The sequence below is a fragment of the Carcharodon carcharias genome, chromosome 9, assembly GCF_017639515.1.
Source record: "Carcharodon carcharias isolate sCarCar2 chromosome 9, sCarCar2.pri, whole genome shotgun sequence".
Lineage (NCBI taxonomy): Eukaryota > Metazoa > Chordata > Chondrichthyes > Lamniformes > Lamnidae > Carcharodon > Carcharodon carcharias.
In genome coordinates, this window is record NC_054475.1 from 25942903 (window position 1) to 25968648 (window position 25746).

The 25746-nt window shown below is 38.3% G+C and overlaps 1 protein-coding gene across 1 annotated transcript in view; it reads right to left on the reverse strand.

The window, feature by feature from the left end:
* Positions 1-25746, reverse strand: part of LOC121281847 (SRSF protein kinase 1-like) — an 85109-nt gene that overhangs the window by 4625 nt on the left and 54738 nt on the right. Inside the window, exons 4-14 of the mRNA XM_041194899.1 lie at positions 23799-23907; positions 22973-23060; positions 20913-21000; positions 15895-16001; positions 14228-14393; positions 13236-13261; positions 11588-11822; positions 10352-10783; positions 8719-8819; positions 8398-8505; positions 7915-7984 (exon numbers count right to left, since the gene is read on the reverse strand). Coding sequence (XP_041050833.1) covers positions 7915-7984; positions 8398-8505; positions 8719-8819; positions 10352-10783; positions 11588-11822; positions 13236-13261; positions 14228-14393; positions 15895-16001; positions 20913-21000; positions 22973-23060; positions 23799-23907 — 1530 coding nt within the window. The remainder of the gene's footprint in view (positions 1-7914; positions 7985-8397; positions 8506-8718; positions 8820-10351; positions 10784-11587; positions 11823-13235; positions 13262-14227; positions 14394-15894; positions 16002-20912; positions 21001-22972; positions 23061-23798; positions 23908-25746) is intronic.

The following is a 25746-nucleotide window of genomic DNA, read 5'->3' on the forward strand; positions in this document are numbered from 1 at the left end:
AGTACATTTCTCAGTGTTATGTCATTAATCTTCAATGCATGCAACACAGAACACTGCAGAAAACTGGTGCTGCTTCTGTAAGCGAAGTACTCCTAAGCAAGTACTCCTCAAACAGATTATTTGGCCATTTATTTTATTAATTTGGGACCTTGCTAGGTACAAATTGGCTGCCACATTTCCTACATCACAATAGTGACTACTCTATAAAAGTATGCAAAGACTGCATAATAGACTGCAAAATGCTTTGGGATGCTCTATGGTGGTCAAAGGTGCTATTAAATGCAAGTCCTTTCCAGTATGCAATATGATCCAGGGGAAGATAAAGTGATGAGAAAGGGAATACAATTAGGAATCACAGAAAAGATAACAGAAATGTGTACTCAAAAGCAGGGGGAAAAAATCAATTTATAAAGCAGATCAAACCAAATCAGACATCTACTCACTGCTATTAAAGTGACAAAAAACTCAATAGTTGACTGGATTAGAATCCATCAAATTCTCAAGCAGAAACGGATTTTGTACAAACACTTTTCAATTGACTGCCACATTCCAGTAATCTTATTGGCAAAGAGCAAAGCACAAAACAGGTGACAAAACTTTGAAAAGGGTACTGAGAGTCAGAGAATGTAGTGAGTAGTTATTGATAAGTAGCATCAATACAAAGTGGTGACTATTGGGATAACAGAAGTTGTTTATACTCTGTTAAACAATTTGGATGAATATTAATTATTTGGAAAAAGGAAAACTGAGAAACCTGAGAGGATGTGCATGCTACCAAATTAGAAGATGCAAACAATAGAAGAACATAGACTCAGGTTGGTATAAAAAGTGAGATATTGTTCAGAAAAAGGTAAATGTGAAGCTGGGAGGGAAAACAAATGGAGTATAAAATAAATGAAACCATACATATGAAACATAGGATCAGGAATTTTAGTGCAGTTAGGGATTAATGATCAAAGGTCCTTGTATCTTAGAGGAACAATATAAACAGAATAGCAGCGTTGAGTATCATCTACAAGAAATGCTTGTGCAAAAGTAATAATGACTTAGTAGAACTTCACGAAAAAATTAGGGAGTAGTTAAGTCAGGAAGACTTGTGTGGCATACTTTTGATGCAGGCAAAGTAAGGTGTACAAAAGAACAAGGTTTCAAGATATTTGGAGAGCTTGAAAGATAAAGAAACCAAAAATTACTCTAAACCGGTCAAGCACCTGAGTTGTCTGCATATGAATAAAGTCTATTTCTTATAGTCCACCATTAAGTGCTTTGCATTTATCCAAACCGTATCGTAGACAACCTTCGTTCAGTTCACAGTTGATCTTTAACAGGAAACACCATTTACAATCAGTAGCACAGTGACAGTGAAAATAGGAAACGGATCTAGAATTTCGGGCTTGGCACGATGCTGAGCTCCTGCCACCTTTGTCTCCACGCTCGCTTTTTTAGTTAGGAGTCCTCCCCCTGTTCAACGGATCCTTTCACCAGCCTCCAGTATTCTCCCTCCAACTGGACCCCTCCCTCTGGCCTCTTACCTGCTCTTGATCTTTTCATTGAGAACTATCGGCGTAACATTGGCCATCTCAAAGTCTCTGCTCCTCTTAACCACTCTAACCTGTCTCCTTCTGAACTTGCTGCACTCCTTTCTCTTAGGTCCAACCCTGACTTTGTTATCAAACCTGCCGACAAGGGTGGTGCTGTTGTTGTCTGGATAACTGACCTATACCTCGCAGAGGCTGAGTGCCAACTCTCAGACACTTCTTCCTATCTCCGGCTGGACCATGACCCCACCACCAAACATCAACCCATTGTTTCCAGGACTGTCACTGACCTAATCTCCGCTGGAGATCTTCCCTCCACAGTTTCCAACCTCAGTCTCCCAACCCTGGGCGGCCCACTTCTACCTCCTTCCCAAAATCCAGAAACAGGGCTGTCCCGGTAGACCGACTGTGTCAGCTTGTTCCTGCCCCACGGAACTCATTTCTTCCTACCTTGACTCTATTCTCTCGCCCCCTTGTCCAGTCTCTTCCCACCTACATCCACGATTCCTCTGATGCCCTATGTCACATCAACAATTTCCAGTTCCCTGGCCCTAACCACCTCCTCGCGACCATGGACATCCAATTCCTCTACACCTCCATCCCCCACCAGGATAGTTTGAGGGCTCTCTGCTTCTTCCTTGTACAGAGGCCCGAACAATCCCCATTGGTCATCAATCTTCCCTGTCTGGCTGAACTTGTTCTCTCACTGAACAATTTCTCCTTAAACTTGTCCTAATTCTTCCAAATAAAAGGTGTGGCTATGGGTATCTGCATGGGCCCCAATTATGCTCGTCTCTTAATGGGTATGTGGAACATCCCTTATTCCAGTCCTACTAAAGACCCCTCCCACCATTCTTTTTTCAATACATCAATGGCAGTTTTGGTGTGACTTCATGCTCTCATCTGGATTTGGAAAAAATTATCAATTTTATTTCCAATTCCCAGTCCTCTATCACCTTCACATGATCGATCCCTGACACTTCCCTTCCTTGACCTATTTTCAATTCTGGTGTTAAACTGTCCAATATTCATTACAAGCCCACCATCTTCCACAGCTACTTCGACTACAGCTCCTCACACCCTGCTTCCTGTAAGGACTCTATCCCATTCTCTCAGGTCCTTCACCTCCATCTCATCCGTTCCGATGATGTCATTTTCCAAAACAGTGCTTCTAACACGTCTTCCTTCTTCCTTAACCGAGGTTTCCCACACACTGTGGTTGACAGGGCCCTCAACTGCGTCTGACCCATCTCCCACGCCTCTGCCCGCATACCTTCTCCTCCCTCCCAGAATCCTCCCTCCTCCCCATCCTCACTTTTCACCCCACCAGCTTCCACATTCAAAGGTCGTCCTCTGCCATTTCCACCAACTCCAGCATGATGCCATCACCAAACACATCTTCCCCCCAAGCCCCGTCAGCATTCCATAGGGACTTTTCCCTCCCGGACACCCTGGTACACTCCATCACCCTCAACACCTCATCCACTTCCCATGCAAGCGCAAAAGGGCAGGTGTTGCACCTTCTACCTCCTCACTGTCCAAGGGCCCAAACACTCCTTTCAGGTGAAGCAGTGCTTCACTTGCACCTCCTTCAATTTGGTCTACGGCATTCACTGATCCCAATTCGGTCTCCTCTACATTGGAGAGACCAAATGCAGACTGAGTGATTGCTTTGCGGAACACCTTCAGTCTGTCTGCAAACATGACCCAGGCCACCCTAACACTTGCCATTTCAACACACCATCTTGCTCTCATGCCCACATTTCTGTCCTTGGCCTGCTGCAACGTTCCAGTGAAGCCCAACACAAACTGGAGGAACAGCACCTCCTCTTCCGATTAAGCACTTTACAGCCATCCTGGCTTAACATAGAGTTCAACAACTTCAGACCATGAACTCTCTCCTCCATCCTCACTCTCATTTTTTAAATTTACCTTTTTTTAAAATCCACATTCATTCATTGTTTTATTTCCTATTTTATCTATTTTTCTTTCCTTTTGTTCCCAACCACCATTCTTGCTGCCGCACCTCCAATAGGGCCATTTGTTACTTGTTCCATCTTGTTCTTTCACAGAGTGCTCACCCTTGCGCTGCTGGTAACACAATCTGCTTTCTTAACTTTATGCCACTTATTAGCACCTTCTTTAGCCCATATCACTACCATTAACACTCCCTTTGTCTTTTTGTCCATGACATCTTTATCAATCTTTCCTTAGTCCCCACCAATCGCTGGCCTAATATCCAGCTTCACCTGCTCCACTCCCTCCTTAAACAGTATAAATTTCAATACATTTCTACTTTTTAGCTCGGAAGAAGAGTCATACAGACTCGAAACATTAACTCTGTTGCTGTCTCCACAGATGCTATCAGACCTGAGTTTTTTTTTAGCATTTTCTGTTTTCATTAAAGGATTTATGGTGTTTAGGATCCCTCTGATCCTGATCAAAGGGGGAAAGGTGTGGTTCATAAGTTATCTCAGCCATCCCAGTATAGGATGCCCCTGCTCCTCACCATAAATACTCATGTACAGCCCTGGAAAATACAGAGGGAACACCAGCTTTGAAGGGAATACAAAGATTTAAAGTTGATAAATGGGATTGGACAGCTGGACTGAGAGGTATTAGGGAAGTTTTCTTTGGAGCCTTTGAAGTGATCTTATCAAAGCATTTAAAATCCTAAAGGGGAAGTCAATTTAGGTTACTAAAATCTCAGCAGTTTGGACAACAATGAATGAAGACAGACCGTTTCCTCTGGGTGTCGGTGGCAAGTGATCATTACATGACCATAACGATGAATGACATCACAATGACAGAGACATCATGAAGCAACTTCAACTGATTTTGCTGAAACTGGCCACAGACAGCTATAAAAAATTTCCTTCAAAAATATATTGCATCCATATGTATAGGAGACAGGAAAGAACATAATAAAAATAAGCTGTACATCCTCTAGAGCCTGAGCACCTGCTCCACCATTCAATGAGATTATGGTTGAACCCCATAACCGTCAATTTCAGTAGTGGCCAAAAAAAAATCTGAATCTTGAATGTATTTGAGACACTTAATACATACATATGTAAATACACTATCAAATTTTAGCAAGCACACTCCAAATGGAGCATTCAAAAGAAATTTCTCATCTCAGTCCTAAATGGCTAACCCTTTATCCCAAGGCTAAGACCCCCTCATTTTAAACTCTCCGGCCAGAAGAATCAGTCTCTCAGCATCTACCCTCTCAAAGACTTGAGAATCTTATGTTTCAATGAGATTAAAACTCAATCTTCCAAAAATGTCTACTCTGTTCAACCTACTTATAGGAATCAAACGACTGGCCACCGATCTTGAAAGTCCACATTCCAGACCTTCCCACCAGGTTAAACAGCCTCTCAGCAACTGAAAAGTTCAATCTTTTCTTTCATTTTTTTACACAGTAATAATGATATATAGTGTTAAAGGAATGGTTTAGCAGGAAATGCACTATGTCACCAACATATTAGGTGGTACCATGCATGTTAGTCAGGTGCTACACATGCACCTAAGCCTCCCAGCAGGAGGGGGGAGTTCTTGAACAAGCTAAGGGAAATGTTAAAATGGTCAAGATGTTTTCTGTTCCATGTGCTTTTACCTTTAACTGTACATATTTCATAAAACTGACATTACAGATACTCAACTATTATCCATATTTAAAATCACACATCAATTTCTGGCTTTGACTCATTTTATAAAACAAATGCTAGACTACTTATACTTACTACTACTAAAATGTTTGATAAGTGTCACGGCAATGTGGGTCATGCGTAATGTGGAATATTAATCATTAGTTTCACTAGCTGGTGTAATGCCCTCAATTGTTTTTGAAAGGAAAGCTAGAATTGCAAAGACACTGTTTTAAAATGGCTGCAGAAGTCACCTAACCTACAAATTGGTCATTTCTAGAAGCCTCTCAAAAAGGAGATTACCAAGGGACATGTCTAGGCATTTCCCCGATGTACTTCACACCTGCCATTGTCTGAAATCTCTGCAAAACCCAAGAACAATAGGCCACCAGATTTCCTGACTTTGGAAACTACCACAAATAAAGAAGGACTAATGAAACTCATTATGTAAGGAGGGTGTTAAGGACCCCCTGTTTCAATGGCATCTTGAACACTGATGATGGGAGATCGAAGCTCCTTCATGAATATGGAATGCCTTGCATTGTAGCCAGCTGTCACATGATCACAAACCCACTTGTGAAAAGCTATGATTATACGCTTACCTTTTGTAAAAAAAAGTCTGCAGAATGCACCAGCAACATCAAGATGATGACTACAGCTGCGTGTCTGACATGGAATGTACATTGTAAATAAAAGAATATTAGAGGTACCTAAGAGTGGAACATACTTTACGTATGGAGAGAAGTGGAATTTTATTGCACTCTGTAATTTTCAAGTTGGAATGTTTTGTAATGTACTTTTATAAATTTAATGAATAAAGTATATTTTTGGAAAAAAGACGACAGAATGTATTATCTCTCTCTTTCTGCTCATCGAAGGTTCATGGGCCCTACCTCTATTACATTTTAGAATACATCAACTAGATAGAGAATTTTGATTGAAAGAAACTTCAAATGTCATCATCCACTTTGGAAAAAGGCAGATTACAGTTTAGAAGAGATTGTCCCCAAAAGAAACAACCAGCTTAGAATGGCTGCTTCCCCACTGGAATTTCAAGGCCACCAAAAAGACCTCATAACGCAGATAGCTCTTTTCTTACACGCTTTAGATCTCATCAATTCCACCTCCTTCACCATGTAACGCGCGCATGCACACGATGCGTTTTTACTTTTTTAACAAGTCTTATATTTTTACCCGAGTGAGTTTTTACAATAAAACTAACTCCTCCCTTGTTAACTTGAGAGGTCTAGCTGGCTTATTTCTTTATATTAGCTTTACATTCGATCAAGTACGTTCGAACATTTGAGGACTCTGGGTCTATACTCGATGGAGTTTAGAAGTATGACGGGGGGATCTGATTGAAACTTACACAATACTGAAAGGCCTGGATAGAGTGGACGTGGGGAGGATGTTTCCATTAGTAGGAGAGACTAGAACTCGAGGGCACAGCCTCAGAGTAAAGGGAAGACCTTTTAGAACAGAGATGAGGAGAAACTTCTTTAGCCAAAGAGTGGTGAAGCTATGGAATTCATTGCCACAGAAGGCTGTGGAGGCCAAGTCATTGAGTGTATTTAAGACCGAGATAGATAGGTTCTTGATTGGTAAGGGGATCAAAGGTTACGGGGAGAATGGGGTTGGGAAACTTATCAGCCATGATTGAATGGCGGAGCAGACTCAATGGGCCAAATGGCCTAATTTCTGCTCCTATGTCTTACTGAACTGAAAAATCACAATTTTTTGAAAATTTCAATCTGTTATAACCAAGCTCAAGAGTGGAAAAGGGAGGAATTTATTCACCCCTCCAGACTTGCTCGTAGCCTAAGTATAAATATTGAACAGCTGTAACATCACAAGAATCAAGATACAGAACTACTTTGGACTGAAATTGCATTCTTTACACAATTAACTAAGTAATCAAGAGCAAAAGCTTTAAACGTTATTTCTCACTATTAAAAATACATAACATTGATGAACAGTGTATTGAGCAAAAATATTGGACCATTTCACATTTGCAGGAATTCTCAACACTCCAAAAAAAAAAAAAATGCGATCTTCCCCACAAAATTATAATTTTGTGAAGTTGACAACTTGTGCATTCGTTAATAACCAACTTTGAAAATTAAACAAATGCAACATACAAGGATTCAATAAACAGAACGTAACCTGCCACACACTATGATTCAAAGGCAGAGACTCCAATACTTCAACTGATATGTTTTTAGTGTTGTCACATTTATATTATGATTAGATGCAAATAATCTTTACACAATAGATGAATTTGAGCAAATCATTTCATGGAAACGCCAAACATAAATTACTATACATAAGTACATGTTGCACAATTGTTAATGGAAGCTAAATCTGAAGTGACAATTGCAAGGTAAAATTAATATATGTGCACCAGGTCAAAAACTGATTTGTTGAAATTAAAAGCATATCAATGATAATTGCACAAATAAATCTATTACTAAAAAAGGGTGAATTACATTAGCATTTTTAAGAAAAAAAGATAAAAAAGCATACCAACCTCAAATTTGTAGATGAACAGTAATTGATTACAATCCCAACTACCTCTAGCATTAACCATAACCTTTCAAATTACATTAAAGGCTTAACTAGAAGAATCCTATCCTCAAGCTGCATATACTAAAACAACACTTCACATCTCAAAAACTAGGAGGGAAGAGCATGATTAAAAATATTCATCAATGAAAGATAGTCACCTTCATCTCTGGAATAATCTTCACCAGAATGAGGCTCAAACAAATAGTCTCCTGTTGCAAGTTCAAATGCCTTTGGAGAGAAGAAAGGGAAAGCATAATGTAATGTCTGTATACCAAGGACACAATATATACACATTTATTAAAATAATTCTGGTTCAAACACACTGGAATTGTCTTTTTTATTTAAAAAAATACATTTTCTGATTTGATATTTATTGGTAGATGCTGAACCTTTTTTAGTTCTCATGTAAATAGAGCAAAGAAAAACAGACTGACTTCAATTAGTATAGCTGGCATTTTTGGATTATGCCTACACACTCTATGCTACTGCAATCTGAAGATCATAATCATTAATATGCACTAACACTTTAGGGGAAAATTTATTTTGACATTATCAAATGCAACAATACATAAAAAGGTTCTAAATAAAAAGAGAATACAGGTGTTGTTTGTTCAAAATTTCCAGCATTCCATCTTACATACCATGCAAGCAGTGCTCCAGATGTCTGCAGGTGTACCGTATCCAGCACCAATTAGAACCTCCAATGACCGATATTGCCTTGTTTGGATGTCTTCTGTGAAGTGTTTATGCTAAACAAGTACGTAAATTAACATTTACCACAAATAATGAGTTATCAGGTGTCTCAACGGGTTCTTTAATTTAGTTTCCCTCCCCAAAGTTTCCAAATAATTAAGTAGTTCCAGGTTATCCAAGATAACTACTTCAATTATCTAAGGAACACACTTGAAACAAATGTAAAAGTAATTCTGAATCTTAAGGAATGAATTAAGGTACACACTTACAACCCAGCAAGCATTTCCAAGATCGGCAATCTTAACTTGTATACCATCTGCATTCATAGGGTCGAGAGGATTGATGAGCAAGCTGGCAGCATCTGATTTTCCTGTGAAACAAACAACCCAGATATTAAGTTCTTGGAAACATTCTATAATCACAGAACAAATTAGTTTAAAAATTAGGTTGCAATGCAGCTTTTGGAAAGACAGGTGGAAGATTACTACTCTAGATTTCACTAAAGTTAGTAGATATACATCTGCACAATGTCTCTCACACAACTCGAATATAAACATTATACAATCACTATAGCTTGAATTAAACCAACACCAAACAGCGCAGACCCAGAACACAGCTGCATGAAAATCCCTGGTTTTGAGTCAAGCTTGGTGTCAACGCCATGGTGTTGAGTCAAGCTTGCAAGTGCTCCATTGAATTAGCTGGACATTTTGTAAATAAAAGCAGAACTTATTTAGAAAGCAGATACAGGACTCCTGCCGACACACTCAAACGCAACAGAATTGGTTGCAGTGTAAATATATCCACTTTTTTCTTTCTTAGAAATAATGTCTGCCTCCTGACTTCAAATGGAAGTCAGTTTTGCACATTAATTCTGATGAATCTTACATTTGTTCAAAACTTAAATACTGAGTGTCAACAGAAATCAAGTTGGCCAGGAAGTTCTGCAAACTCAAGTCAAAACTTGTCATGATTTTAGGCTCATCCATAAAACCTGCAAGCCTTTAAAAATGTGTGGTATATTTCGTTTCTTCCAACTGTCTCCCAGTGATTTGTGCTAAGGTCTTTATTTCCATTTACATAAAAGGTGATGATTGAGATAGGCACACGGAGTGATAAAATTGGTTGACAAGTTAGGGAAAAAAAGTAAATTGAAAGGAAGATAGCAACAGGACAGACAAGCTTAGTAAAATAATTAATGCCATTCAGTGACTGAGGCAGTAAAGAATAGCAGGATAACTCTCAAACACCAAATGCTTAATATGTGGATTAACAGAGGGATCAAGAGGTAACAGGAGAGAACCCACAAAAAGCCAAAGGAAAAACACACTTCTAGATTTTAAGTGCAGTGGAATTTTCACATTTGTTGGACAGTAAGGAGTTTTTGTGCAATTTCAGGCACATTATAGAAAGGATATTAGAGCCATAAAGTGTATCAATACAATTTCTGTAACGAGGCAGAGCAGATAAGCTCAAAAAATTAGGTTTTCCCTCACTGAAGCAGATAGTTGAGGAGGACGCAAATTAATGTTTGAAAAATTCTGAAATATCGAACAGTGAACGAGTTTTGTCACACGGCAGATGAATCTGTACTGAGGAGTAATACCCAAGTTTGTTGGTGTAAACTTTGGAAAACTAACAAGTTGCAGTGAAGAAATGAAGACAGGGCCAGGCTTACAATTAGTACATATAAAGGATTAAATTAATTTCTCTCATGCCACCGCTCTCTACACACACATTTATCATCACAAGGCATGAAAACTTAGTCCTCAATAGCCAACTGCCCATGCTGGAACATCAAGTTTGAAATATAAACTAAACTAAATCTATAACACATCAAAACCCAACACTGTACTCGTACCAAATATTGCATGTGTTTTATGGAATTGAAAGGGAACTAACCATTGTCGCCAGAGCTGCAAACAGAATCTTCCCTACTTCTGTTCTGTTTGGCCTCATTTTCATCCAATGGGTTTCCATCTGAGTTCAAACTACAGGTCATAGATTCCAACATTCCAGTTATTAAAGGTCCGCATGTTTCTGAGAAATTACTCTGGTTGTTTTGGTTCTTCCCTGTTCCATTTTGCAGAAGTCCATTTAACATGTCATAAGTACAAGGGAAGGAGAAGTCTCCATCTCTGTATGGTTCCTTAGGCTCACAGTCATCAGTGTTTTGATTAATATCTTCCTTATTTTCTTCTTCCCCATTATTAACTTGATCAGAAAGGGGACCAACCTCTACATGTCCGTTGCAGTTTAATGATTCTGTCCTTATTTTTTCAGCAGTAGTAACTTCTAAATGCTCTTGTTCTTTTTCCTGTGGTTCATTTTCATCTACAAATACAATAGAGAAATTTGAAACACTTTTCCTAGTTTACAAAACAAAGCAACCATGCAATTGGACATCAGAGAAAGCACTGCCATTTACCTATAAAAAAAGTGATTTCAACAAATGGATGCAAATATCATTGGTATTTGCCAGTTTTATGTTCAACAAGGCATTATTCAGAATTAAGAAATGAACAAATGTAATGAATTTTAATCAAAATAAAAAGACAAGAACAGGTCACAATATCAATAAAATAACTATTTTAACTTCACCAATGCCAGGGTTTAACTATAACCAGCTGTTAAGTATGCTCCAACATTTAAAAAAATTGAACAAAAAAGCTTACCAACATGACATAAATGCAATCATAAAGCAGGAGAACTAGTCAATGTCAAGGCAATGAAAAGCCATGGAATCCATGTGCATTGCATTACAGAATTCTGGAACCAATAAAGGTCCATACACATTTTAATACTCCAACACTTAAAGCACTCCAAGAAAGCAAAGAGTCTTTCATATGCCTCAACATCCAAATCATACTAAAAGCAATTTAACTGAGCAGACAAAAAAATCCTTACATTATCCCGATAGTCAACAGGTTTCCACAAAAGCAGCTTACATTTGGAATTGTGCACAAAAATTAATTAGGTGGGACTTATCTGAAGCACAGAATATTGTATTTTCCCTTTGCATCAAAGGTTTCCTTTTAAAATGTTTGATAAAAGTAACATAGGAGGAAGAAACTAATTTCTAATCTCCTAGTCTAACAGTAGTTGTTTTTTGATTATTCCAAGGATGCCACAAACTACCTTGTTCTTCATTGGCCATATTATCCACTGTTTTTTCCATCTGCTCTATGACATGCTGAGTCTCTTCATTTTCTGGCCCTCCATCCTCACCATCCTCCAATCCTTGCTCCTTATCCATATTTCCTGCTCCGCGTTCCAGCTCTTCAATTTCTTGCATCCTTTTCTCCAATAACTCTGCCTGCCGCTTCTGCTTTTTCTTGAGTTTCTTTTTCTTGTTCCTGGACATTTTTCCAACCTGCACCAAAATGCAATATTTAGACTTACATGAAATATGCACCTGCTTTTTAAATCTGTTTGATTATTTCAATAATAATTCTCGCTCATCTTCAAGCATATCATTGGCTAAAAAACTTCACAGATTTATAATTAAATGAACTTTTCTTCAAGAGCAAAGCTCCACCATTCTGTTGCTGCATTTCTTCTTCCACTTTTACCTCCTTGCAATTTTATTATTAGTGCTCCAATCAGAATGCTATCAGCTGACAATTTCCCAGTGCCCACTTATTAGCAGCTTGTATAGTTCACCCGTATAGCAGCTTTGTTAATTATGAAAGCCTGTTTACCTTCAGCTGGATTTGTAGAAACTATAATCATTTAAATGTTTAAGCGCTATACTTGAAAATTGTAACTGAAAATTGTAATTGAAAACAGAAAAATGGATCTTCTGTTGTTTAATGGACTGCTGAGCTGAGTGCCTGTTGAACATACCTGTTGACTAATATATCTGACCTTAATTATACTCCTTTTGAGCAAATGTAGGATTTGGCAGTTTTACACAGATACAACTGCAATTATAAGTACATTTTGAAATGAACAAACTCGGCTTGAACAGTTCTTTTATAACACGTAGACTCTGTGCACTATTCTACGAGATACACTACTGTAAATGCCAGGTGCTTTAAACAAAAAACACGACCTTAACTAATGCTATTTAAATACTCAGATGTCTGACCTAGAGATAGCAAGCTATGAAATGGCAGCATAGAGGTTGGGCAGAGCAAACTGCTTTTAAAGTCTAAAATGTTATTTTTTTCTAATGAAATGAAATACCAATATTGTGACCTATATTGAGATGTCACTCAAACTTTGAACAGGATAACTTGTAATCTACATTCCCATGTTGTAGAATTTGGCTGAGTTTCCTATAAAAATCAGCCTGAGGTGCCACAGAATTCAAGAGCCTTGGGTTATTTTTAAATGCGATTCCACATTATGAGATTAAATTGTTATAATCAAGCTGAAATTAATAAAATCATTTGGTAGAGTGTGGTTCATGTTTAAAACCTTTATGACTTGACCCAACATAAAATGATGCCAGAATCCTAACTGGTTTACATTGAGGGAAATATGCATATAAGTCCAGCCAACTTTAAACAAAAATGCTAATAATAATCCAAAACAATAGCATTGCCTTAAATTTGGTTTCTATTATTTTGTTTTTGAAAATATTTGTTCAGAAGTCTCATTGATTCTATTTAGTACTCTGGCACCATTTAAACAAAGTGATCAACTTGGCTACTTATAATTATGGCCTATAAAAGGATGATGAATCTTTAATGTTCTTTTTTCAAAAAAAAAACCTGCTTTATGTTATTTCTGAATAATGAGAAAATTAAAGTTCTACAACAGAATCTAGAAGAGTACTTACAGGTTTTGGCTGTGGTGCAGTGCTCACTACAAGGGAAAAATAAACAAAAATTATGAAGATAAAATATCATTTACTAAACTTCAGCAGATGAACTGATCAAAGTCTCTGAAAAGGAAGCATCCCATACATAGCATAGGAGTAAATCAATTTAAGAGAGCAGAAAGTCAAAGACTGCTTTCCCTTAAGATAGTGATAGTGACAGTGACTTGGTCCAAAAACACCACAAAAAGAGCAGTCCTCTTGGCCAATTTGGCTTTTGTAGGTGCAACTGAACTTGATTAAAACAAGGTACAGTACTTATGAGCAAAGTGATAATATTTTCATAGCAGTGGCACAAAAGGACAGGAAGATTTTGGATTTGTCAGGCATTCTTCATGTGAAGACTTGGTTCCCTTTTCTGGATAGTCCAAGGTTAAATTCCTGCAGTATTTATCAGCCAATATGCCTTTCCATATGGATAAAAAAATGAAAAAGCAGCATCTGAGGTGGAGAGGTAGTTGGGAGAGAGTTAGAATATTAGGTACAACTTCATGTACTTCGATTATAGGGTTGAAACAATTCAGATCACTAAGATAATCCCAATGATTAAAGGGATATCATTGAACTTTTAAGAAAAGAGGCTGGCTGATCATCAAGAGAGAAAAGAGCAAGGAGATGTTCTGTCGAAGCATTCGTAATTGAACGATTTGAAAATGAACAGTGTAAAACTATTGCTGCAAGTCAGTGAGTTGAAACAGGCACATAAAATGCAAAATTATTAGAAGCATAAAGGGAGATGCCAAGAGCTTTTTTTCCCCCCCCTTTTGGTTACTGAAACTAAGTTAATTGTGAAATTTAAGAGGGAATTGAATAAACTGAAGGAAAATAAAAAAAGCATAGAAAAAGGCCTGGGAAATGAAATAAGTACTGAAAGTTTGGATAATTGCCGCAATGAGATGAATGGTCTTCTCCTAAATTCAATTTCTACCACTGCAGTTTTGATAAAAACTTACCTGCAGAACCAGATGGTGGAGGAGCACCAGCTTTTTGCCATTCTGTTGCTTCTGCAGCCAGGCGGCGCACATAAGCCTCATTCACACACAACAGGATATTTTCTGGTTTTATGTCTGTATGGATAATCTTGCACTTGGAATGTAAATAATCCAGTCCTTGAAGGACCTTGCAGGAGTTAAAAGAGTTTGAAAAATGTTACACAATACCAGTACATGTTCACAAGTGAACCCTAATTTTCTTAATGAAAAGTGCACACATGGAATTTTTGATGTAGGTTACTCCCTTGTGACCACCATTAGAATGCAAAGCAACACCTGAAACTTGAAACTTTCTGTTCCAGATGTGGGTGCATTTGTTGTTCACCATTTTGTAAATCTTCAATTAATAAGCCTTTCTCTACACTTAACTGTATACAAGTTTATATCGCCTACAACTGATCAACAGTGGCAAAATCTTCATTGCACAAATAGAATGGAATTTTATCCTGCAAATTTGATTATAATAAAATTCTCCTTACTCATTTGTGTAACCAAATTCTCTGAAAAAAGAAACACAACACCAGAAGTCTCAAAGCACTTTAGGGCAAAGTAGCATTTCTTAAAGTATAGTCACTGTTATAATGCAGAAAACACAGCAGCTAATTTAAACTCAGCAAATGCTCACAAAGAGCAACATGGTAATGACGAGATAATCTGAGTCGGTTGAGGGATAAATAAATATTGGCAAAGGCACCAGGGATAATCCCATTGCTCTTTGAATTAGTGCTGTGGGATCTTTTATTACCACTCAAAGAGGACAGACAGGGCCTCTGTTCAACATTGCATCCAAAAGACAGAACCTCCAACAGTAGTTGCTCAATACACCAGAGTTCTGATTTGTGCACACAAGTCCTAGAGTAGGGCTTGAAGCCTGACAACCTTCTGACTTAGGTGAGGCTGACACCACATGTGCCACATCTGACACTGACTGTTGTATGCACCTGTGTGAAAGCCCTTCAAGTTTCAAAGTTCTGAATTATATAACAAACTACAAAATTCCAAAAAAGGAAATACTTTATATATTTCATTAAAGTCAGGCATAGAATCAGAGGGTTCCCCCACCCCCATCCATCTTGCAATTTTAAGCTTGGTTATCAAAAAAAAAAATCACTTAACTAGATTAACCTGATCAACACTACATTATTTACATTTCCTCATATATGAAGTAAGTAACATGCAAACTAAATAAATATTTCTTTTAAAAATTGGAACACTGTAGCCCAGAGGTAGCACTAATACAAACATTTCAAAGAAATGTGTAGTAATGTAAATACTAAACAGATTATACATTACAATTCAAAATTTACAATGCTGTCTAAGTTTCTGCCTTTTACACATTTTCAGAACAAACGCTCAGCTAGCTTCTAATATGTAACAAACGTAGCACAAGTTGTTTGATATTGTCGAAGGAAATATATTTCCATACTGGTAATCAGAAAAAAAAAACACAAACTAACCAAGATTACCACAAGAGGGAGCACTATACAGCAAAAAATTGTCAGCTACTGTTGCATTTTATTTATTAATTCAATTAGTTTTCCAATAAGGCCCCAAGCTTATCAATTTGTAGATCCTCCCATTTGTTTCATTTCCTTATAACTTCCTTCTTTAAAAAAGTACACACTTACTTGTCGAATGATGCTTTTGACACAATTGATAGGAAGTCCCTGGTAGTTTGATTTGATGATCCACTTCAATAGATGATGACCTAATACCTCAAACACCATACAAACATCTTGAACTAGGTCAAGGATATGTTCTAGTCTTGGATCTTCAGATGCTGGTTACAATTAGCACTAAACCAAGGATGGTATACAAACCAGGAAATTTATATCATTTAGATAAGAACCCTCCAGGGGAACAATTACTTAAAGAACAGAGTCAATTTCAGTAGCATGTATTGAGCTCACATTTAGTCAAAAAATTCCAATCTTCCAAAGCAACCCTAAGAATGTTGGTCAGGCACGTCATACAAGAAAGTATTTTCACAAACACTGCCCAAGCACCATCAGCCCTTCGTAAAATCCAGAATAATTTTAAACTCTTTAATCTCTAAACTGCAGGCTATTTATTGTTTAATATAAGATGAGTTTGTGCAATATCTAACTAGTTCCTAATACACACACCTAGAGAACATTGCTGAAATACTGTTCATGTAGAGGGTAAGCAACAATGTGTACTGTTTGGGCTGAAAGTTTGTTTCCATGTTCTTACTTCTGTGGCAATGAGAGAGACCTAAATATGGCTAGGAAATGGAAAAGACCACACACTGGTACAAAAGTGGTTGCTTTTCTAAGGCATGCTGTTGGGACAATGTAGAAGTGATCTGGCTGTATTAACTGATTTAAGAGTGTTTGACATTGCATTTCTGAAATGAGGTGTTCCTTCCCATCTTGATGGGCACAATTTATTAAAAAAGTTGTGTTTTTTATATGACAGAGTAAATGTGATTATATCTGTCATAGAAGTAAAATCATAGCTACACCAACAGGAAGTTCTGGAATATGACCATTGTTTGCTTCACAATAGTTAACTACGCTTCACTACGCACCAACGATATTTGGCTTCACAATGCTTCGAATAAGCCAAAGCAAGTTAATGCAAAGCATTGCTCAAAGCAACATTTAAAAAAAAACTACGATCATTTGAATGACAAACTAGATCAATTTTCAGCATTCTTATTTCCCCAGTGTCAGTAAAAAGAATCATACTTTCAACAAGCAGCAAATATTCAAATGTAGCCCTTTTAGCTCCAGATTAAGAGGAACAGAAAACCAGCAAACCAGACAAGAAGAAACCAGTCAAGGCAGGGAGCTCACTCAGCTACTCAGTCTTTATAATACAATATATAAGCGTACTTAAGAAATTAAGTTTTATCTTGACTATCCTTGGATCAGTGTGTTCTTAACGCAACTAGAAAGGGGGCATTAGTGGATCTGGTGCTGGGAAATGATGTGGGCCAAATGCTTGTGGGAAACATTTGGGCAAGAGTGATCATCGTATCATAAGGTTTAGATTAGTATCAGAGAACAGCAAAGAACAATCTAATATTAAAATTTCTAAATTGGAAGTGGGCTAATTTCAGTGCGACGAGAAAAGGATCTCGCCAGGGTAAAATGGAACCAGAGAGCAACAGGAAAAACTAAGAGCAATCACTGAGCTTAAAGGAAAAAATGCTTCAGGTACGCACTCGATACACTCCAACAAGGGCAAAAGGCAAGGGAGTCAAAAACAGGGCTCCCTGGATGACTAGGTAAATGGAAACCAAAAAAAGCTTGCATGCTGCATGTCAGGTGAAAAATAAAAACTAGGTCAAATACAATAGGTTGAGAGGGAGAAGAGGAAAATAAGACTGGCTAAGAATGAGTATAAGAAAGGAATGGCAGTCAACATAAAAGGGGATCCAAAAAGCTTCAATCACCATGTAAATAATCAGGTAGTACGAGGTAGAGTGGGTCCTTTTAGGGGCAAAGGTGGTGATGTATACTGAGAGGCACAGGGCAAGGTCAGAATATTTAAGTTCTTTGTATTGGCATTTACTAAGGAAGAGGAACCTGCGAAAAGATCAGTCACTGCAGAAATAATAGAGGCAATAGACAGTGCAAAAAAACTGTAAGCAAAGCATGGTACCAGACAGGCTAGTTCTGCTGAGAGTAGATAAGTCTGTTCCAGGTGGCTTTGCATCCTAGGCTGCTAAAATGGGGATGAAGCGTCATGAGGACTCAAAACGTCAACTCTTTTCTTCTCCGCTGTTGCTGCCAGACCTGCTGAGTTTTTCCAGTTAATTCTATTTTTGTTTTGGATTTCCAGCATTCGCAGTTTTTTGTTTTTATATCTATGGGGATGGAGATAATGGAAGGGCTTATCTTAGTTTTTCCAACTTCGCTAGATGTGGGGGTGGGGCACAGTGTGGGGAAGAGATGCCAGATGACTGGGGAGTAGCAAATGCTTATTCAAGGGTGTTTGGTCAGACCTAACAATTACAGGACAGTTAGTCTAACACGAGTGGTTGGAAGGTTTTGGAAACCTTAATCAGGGTAAATATCAACAGCCACTTGGGAGAGGTTTGAGTTAATTAAGGACAGCCAGCATGGATTTGTAAAATGCAGATAGCGCTTGGCCAATCAAATTGAACTTTTTGATGAGGTTAGAGAAGCTTGATGAAGCAAATGCAGTGGATCTTGTCTATATGGATTTAAAAAAAAGCATTTGACAAGGTAGCACATAAAAGGCTGACAAAATTGAGGCTGATGAAATAGGAAGATAGGAGGACCATTGTGCAATTGCAAAAACATTGACTTCAGGACAGAAAGCAGCAAGTCATGATAGATGGTTGCTTTCAGATGGAAGGTGGTAGACAGAGGTGTCTCCAAGGACCACTGTTTTTATACTAAATAAATGACTTGTATCGTGGAATACAGAGTAGAGTTCCAAAATTTGCCCAACTTGGGAGGTGTGGCAAACCGAGAGCATGACACCAATCAACAGGGCATAGGTATTCTAGCAGAATGGACAGCTAAGTGGCAGATTGAATTTAATGCAGAAGTGTGAGATTAAGCATTTTGGTAGGAGATGGAGAGAGGCAATATAGACTTACTGGCACAATTCTATTGACTATGCAGGTAGGAAGGAACCTGGCAGTACATGTGCATCAATCTTTGAAGGTGGCAGGACATATTTTTTCTTTATTCATTCATGGGATGTAGGCATTTATTGCCCATCCCTAATTGCCCTTGAGAAGTGGTGGTGAGCTGCCTTGTTGAACTGCTGCAGTCCCTGTGGTGCACCTTCGCCCACAGTGCTGTTAGGAAGCGAGTTCTGCCAGGTTCCTTCCAAATTGTAGCTTCAGCAAGTTGTCATCTCCCTCATTTTTTTTTAGCTATGTATGGTGCTGCTCCTGGCATGCCCTTCTACACTCTTCGTTGAACCAGGGCTGATCCCCTGGCTTGGCTGCAATGGTAGAGTGAGGGATATACCAGCCATGAGGTTACAGATTGCGGTTGAGTACAATTCTGATGCTACTAATGGCCCTCAGCACCTTGGATGTCTAGTCTTGAGTTGCTGGATCTATTCAAATTCCATCCCATTTAGCATGATGCCACACAACACGATGGAAGATATCCTCAATGTGAAAACAGGGCTTCGTCTCCACAATGACTGTGCGGTGGTCACTCCTACCGGTACTGTCATGGACAGATGCATCCGTGGCAGGCAGGTTGGTGAGGATGAGGTCAAGTTTGTTTTTCCCTCGGTTCCCTCACTACCTGTTGCAGACCCAGTCTAGCAACTATGTCTTCTTGCACTCGACCAGCTCAATCAATAGTGGTGCTACCGAGCCACTCTTGGTTTATTTTAAGACAGCTCCTCAGTATTTTGTGATAGACGTTGAAGTCCCCCACCCGAAGTGCATTCTATGGCCTAGCCACCCTCAATGCTGCCTCCAAGCGGTGTTCGACATGGTGGATTCCTGATTCATCAGCTGAGGGTGGGGCAGTGGTATGTCGTAATCAGCAGGTTTCCTTACTCATGTTTGCCCTGATGCCATTAGACTTCATAGAGCCCAGAATTAATGTTGAGGACTCCCAGGGCAACTCCCTCCTGACTATATACCACTGTGCTGCCACCTTTGCTAGGCCAGTCCTGTCGGTGGGTCAAGGCATACCCAAGGACGGTGATGGTATTTGGGACATGATCGGTAAGGATGACTATGTCAGGCTGCTGCTTTACGAGTCTGTGGGACAGCTCTCCCAATTTTAGCACAAGCCTTCAGATATTAGTAAGGACGACTTTGCAGGCTCAACAGGGGTGAGTTCCGGTGCCTAAGTCAATTGCGGGTGGTCCGTCTGGTTTCATTCCTTATAGACTTTCTATTGGTTTGATACAACTGAATGGCTTGTTAGGCCATTTCAGAGGGCATTTAAGTGTCAACCACATACTTAAAGTGGTTAGCGAAGAACATCAGATTTTGGGCTCCATAAATAGGGCAGTTATGTTGAATCTTTATAACGCTCCAGTTAGGCCCCAAATAGAGTATTGCATCCAGCTTTGGTCACCACACTCTAAGGTATGAAGGTCCTTGACAGGATGCAGAGGAGATTTATCGGAATGGTTGCAGGATGGGATTTAGTTACAAGGTTAGGTTGGAATGGCTAGGGTTGCTCTCTCCTTGAAGCAAAGGAGATTAAGGGGAGGTTTGAAAGAGGTGTAAAAGATTATGACAGGCTTGCATAAAGGTAGAGAAGAAAAAGCTTTTCCCATTAGCTGATGGTACAAGGTCTAGAGTAAAAGGACTAGGGGACAGAGACTTAAAATGTTGGGCTAAAGATGCAGGGGGAATGAGAGAAAAAATTCTTATGCAGCCAGTGGTGAAGACCTGCAACGTGCTGCCCACAAGGGTGGAAACAATCAATGATTTCAAAAGGAAATTGTATGGGCACTTGAAGGAAATAAACTTGCAGGGTCTCAGGGTCTGAGGGCAAGGGAGGGGTTGGACTGACTAGACTGCTCTTCAAGGAGCCAGCTTGGACTCGATGGGTCTAAAGACCTCCTTCTGTGCAATAAATGACTTTATGACCATTGTAGATACAGCCCACTGGTTTAATTTCATTAAGCTGAAAATGAAAACTGTTTTTTAAAAAAAGGATACGGGATCCATTCACTCCAGAAGTTTTGAAGTCATCTAATAACTGAACCACCTTCTCTTTATTAGGGTCATTGGGGTCACTATTGCGAACCTGAAAAAGATGACCAAGAAATTATATTTTCTCATCTAAGTACCATTCTATCTACATAGACACTGGTTTAACACAGTAGTAGAAAACTTAAGTGGTATTTGTCCAAACAGAACAATTATGAACTCAAAGATACGAACCCATTCCAGAACTATAAAAATGGTCCCAGCTGCTTGCTATTCCAGATTATTTTGCACATAATGCCACTTCTGTTCATAGGGATATGGGCTTATCAATGCAAGCAGATTGCTTATACTGCTCAGGAGACAAAATATGTGGAACAAGCTTAAGTCATAACAATTACATACTATTAGTCTTTTGGACCTGCTGCATCTATAAATTAATAGCTAAATGCTTATTAAATCAATGAAAAATTCAAATGATTTTTAAGAAGTGCTTTTCAATACAAAGGCCCAGGCCCTCAAGGAATCTCTGTTGGATCAGGTCTATGCTCTCATTTATCAGTAATATTTCGAAGTACAATTAGGTATGTTGTCATAGCTGTTTTTGCTTTCAAACCTTTCCTCTTGAAATGCATTAAGCAAACAAAAATGAAAATCCTGTCAGATCGCTGCTCACATTCTTGTTGCCAAAGTTGATATATTCAAAACACATTTCTAACGATGCCTTTCAAAATAAAAATAATGTTTCATAAGTTTAATTATAGATGATTCAATTAAAATAATAACTGTTGTAGAAAAAAATAAACGTCCCCAACCTTTCAATTAACTTGATAACCTTGCATTGTTCATAGTAGACAATTTTGCCGTGAGCCTGTTCTGCCATTTAAATTAGATTAGAGCTGATCTGTACCTCAAATCCTTCATTCCAATTCTTGATAGCCTTAGCTAACAAAAGGTCATCAATCTCAGGCTTAAAAATTGCACCTATTTTAATATTAGTAAGCCTTTTGGGACAGGTGGTGGTGGAGGTAAAAGTTTCAGATTTCCACCAGCCTTTGGGAGAAGAAGTGTGTTCTGATTTCACTCCTGAATGGTCTAGCTCCAGTTTTAAGATTATGCCCTCTTGCTTTTGACTCCCTCACCAAAGAAAATAATTTCTCTATCTACCCTACTTAATCATTTTATTATTTTAAACGTTGATTAGATCCCTCTCACCCTTCTAGCAAATCAGTATTGTATGCCTTCCAAGGGCAAAATATCCTTTAAAGGTTCAATGCTCAAGACTGAACGCAGTACTCCAGATAGTGTCTGACCAAGACACTGTACAACAACCATGCCAAATTTAGACTTTGAGAAACAACATATTGTACCTTGATTTACTTGTAAAGTTTTGCTGTATTAGTGAAGCTCACGTGCAAGACCCAAAAGTGAAGCATAGATTTTTTTCTTAAAAAAGTGTTTCAGTAAAAAGTTCTCTTCAGTTGTAAATGTGTAACTCCTTGACTCGCATCTGGGTCAGCAACTTTTACCAAATCATGATATTATAACTGTATTGGTAAGTGCCGAAAAAAATCCTACCCTAGGACTCGGTACACTCCAAAGTTCTAAGATCTGTATTGTGCATGGAGTTCGGGCTCATGAGGTAATAGCTAACTACATTTTAAAAATCATTACAAAATGTAGAGTATTCTTGCAACCTTAGATGTTCTTCTGACCTGGTGTGCAACTGCCAGAATTTCATATGGTACAAGTTCTGTTATAGTTGCCTCCATTTGTACCTGGTCAGACCACCTAAATTTCTTTTTTGGAGAACTCTTCAACTCAGATCAACCCCAATGCTTCTCACTTTTTCACTGCCATCAGAATAAACAGATCTCTCATCTAAAGTGGCATAATCAGTAGTTTAAGAAATTCATTGTATAACTAGAAATGATCACCAAAACAATGCAATCGACCTGCATGTCCTGTCATAATGATTATCAACAGGGCCATAGTTAGGGGTAAGGTTTAGAAATCTTTATTATTGATGCCGTTGTCATTAGAAGTGTTCAAAATAAAAACCTCATACTTACTGCTTTCAGTAGTTTGATTTCATCCAGGGCAGTTTCTGTATAATGTTCAGCACTTTTGACAACCTTCATGGCAACAAACCTTTTCCCTCTAAATTAAGAGTAGTAGTTTAATACTTGTTTCAATACAAGGATGAATTCGAAATAATCTTCTATTTTTGATCATAATAAACACAATTAGCAATCTGCCACATCTCAAGAGTGTCTTAAGTTAGAGTTTTTTTTTTAAATTGAAAATGTCTTGTGCTTTTATTTTAATTTCAAGTACAGATATACACAGGAAGCTTGAACCTTCTCTCCTACTCAATTTCAACTGACCCAAAAAGAGTTTGGATTTGTTTCAACTGGTCAGTCACCAGTTATTTTAAGGGTAGGATGATGATGGACACTTAGCTTTCACAACTGTGTCCAAATCTTGTGTGTGTATTAGATGAGTCAGTAGGACATAGCCAGAGACAGTTTTTGTAATCAAGACAACATATTAGGGCTTCAAAGAGTTTGCAGACTTTCCCAAAATCATGAGTCAGATGCATCCAGGCAGCTTTCTATGAAAGCAAGATCGCAACACGGCATTTCTTATAAACAAAGTGTGAAGTTAAGCCATGCAGTTGTAGTGATCTACCAACAGTCAGACTGTTAAATAGGGTTGGTCTAGACTTGTTTAAAAAAGACACCATTCACACTTCGATCTATTGCCATTGAACTCCACACCATAAAATTTGCCAGTAGTAATCAATTGCACAAATTGCTTAAAATTGCCAACATGGAAGCTACCACAGAAAAAAAAAGATAGCTAGAGATTTAAATGGCTTAGTTAGAAGTGACTTACTGAATATCCCAACAGAGCCAAACTGTGGAAAAATGGCCCCAGCCCAGCTTTCGAATAACATGGTATCGTCCATTAAAAAGATCACCAATCTTGACATGATGATATCCACCTGTAACATCCAAAGAGGACAATGTATGTTGAAGTATCAGCTATTAAAACTTGAAGAGATCTGTACTTAGGTTTCATTGTCAGTGATTTATAAAGTAAAAGAATGTGTTCTTACAAAAGATCGAAAAGTTAATACATCAAGGGATTGAACCCAGGACTTTTGAAGTAATGTGGGGAAATCACATTAAAATAGAAGATATTGAGATAGACATCAAGTCTGCTCTCTTCCCAAAACTGCATAAAACCCATAAACTTGAGCCATTACACAAATTAATTTTGACCTGAAGCCAAACTGAAACAAAATACTTATTACTTACTATTGGGGTAGAGGTTCCAAAAAAATATATACTGCTTTGAAAATATTCCAATATATTTAAGAGTGGTAACTTGGTGCAGTTTCATTAACACAGCTGAGAATGAGTTTATCACAAAAAACAAATGTTTTTAATCACTGTGTCAATCCACCACTTTGAGTAACCAGTTTCAAATGGCTAAAAATGACTTGGAGTAAAAACACTTCACTCGTCATATTGGAGTACATCAGTCAGTTCTTTAGTAAATGAAACAAAAGTCCAAAGATTTTTTTAAAAGCATCTAATGCTGTCTTTGTGGTCAAAATTTTCAGCTTAACTTTAAAGAGCATCTGCAAAAGGCTTCAAACGGATGCAATTTGCTGAAGTTCAGTGATTAATTTGTCCTGGGGCATGGCCAGCTTTGTGGGCAGGACCAAATACTCTCAAGTTCTTTCAGAGATTACAGAAACCCTACTTGCATTAATTTGTGCTGAAAATTCCAATCTTTTGGGCTGATTTCACCAGATGTTGGGTGAATTACATCAAAAAAGACAAGGCCAGTAACTTAAACCTGTGCAAGAATTATTTTTCAGCTGTGGCTTGTATGGTGGAATTCAAGAAACAAAATGCATTGATTCTTGCCCCAGATGAAAGAGAAGTAGCCTGGGGGTACAAACTGCAGACAAGTCCCAAGGATCCTCCTCTCATGGCCCCAACTTCAAGATAGCTCATCTGTGATAAGTGCTTGCAATTCGTTAACTCCAAGTCAAAAGTAACACCAATATATCGTATCCCTATATTTCCTTGTTAGAAAAACAAGTTTGCACAGATTCAAATAGTGATGATATTGCTTGTGAAGAGCTAAATTAATTGAGAACTAGTAGTCATGGATTAACTAGATAAAGTTTACAAATGCCCTGTTGTATGCAAGCTATCAATGGGAACCTCCCTTACCACCCACATTAGTCATGCAAAATTCAAATAGCTTGGGTTTTGCCTCCTGTATAAATAGTAATACAGCATAGTAAAACAGTCAAGTTTAAAGTTATGAAGATGACAAAGCAGTGAAGGGTGGGAAGGTACACAGCTGGTGGTACTTCCTGAAATCTAGAAGCAAATTTCACCTTATTAAAAGGAAATTACGGTAAATACAAATCTGGTGGAACATTTGACGATATCTACAAATTGAACTGCTTAATTTTAGGTTTTCTGGATACCTCCAAGCTTCTTCAATACTTTGAGAGTCAAATTTCTGTGCTTTCAAAAATGATAGATCATTAATGCGAGATATGTCATTAAAAACGTGCTTTCCAGATGGCAACATGGATCAGGGTTTATGCGACTGGATAATATAACTCATGCTCAATAAGTTCACCAGAATGGCACATTAACTAATTTCTTCCGACGTACTATTACAGCAGCCATCTATCTCAAGAGATGATGCTAGAAGCACAAAGCAGTTGTTACTTTCCATGCTGCAATATCGAGAGTCACTTAAAAGCTGAAATCTCCTGCTCCAGTCCTTATCAGAGATGGCCATAAGTCAC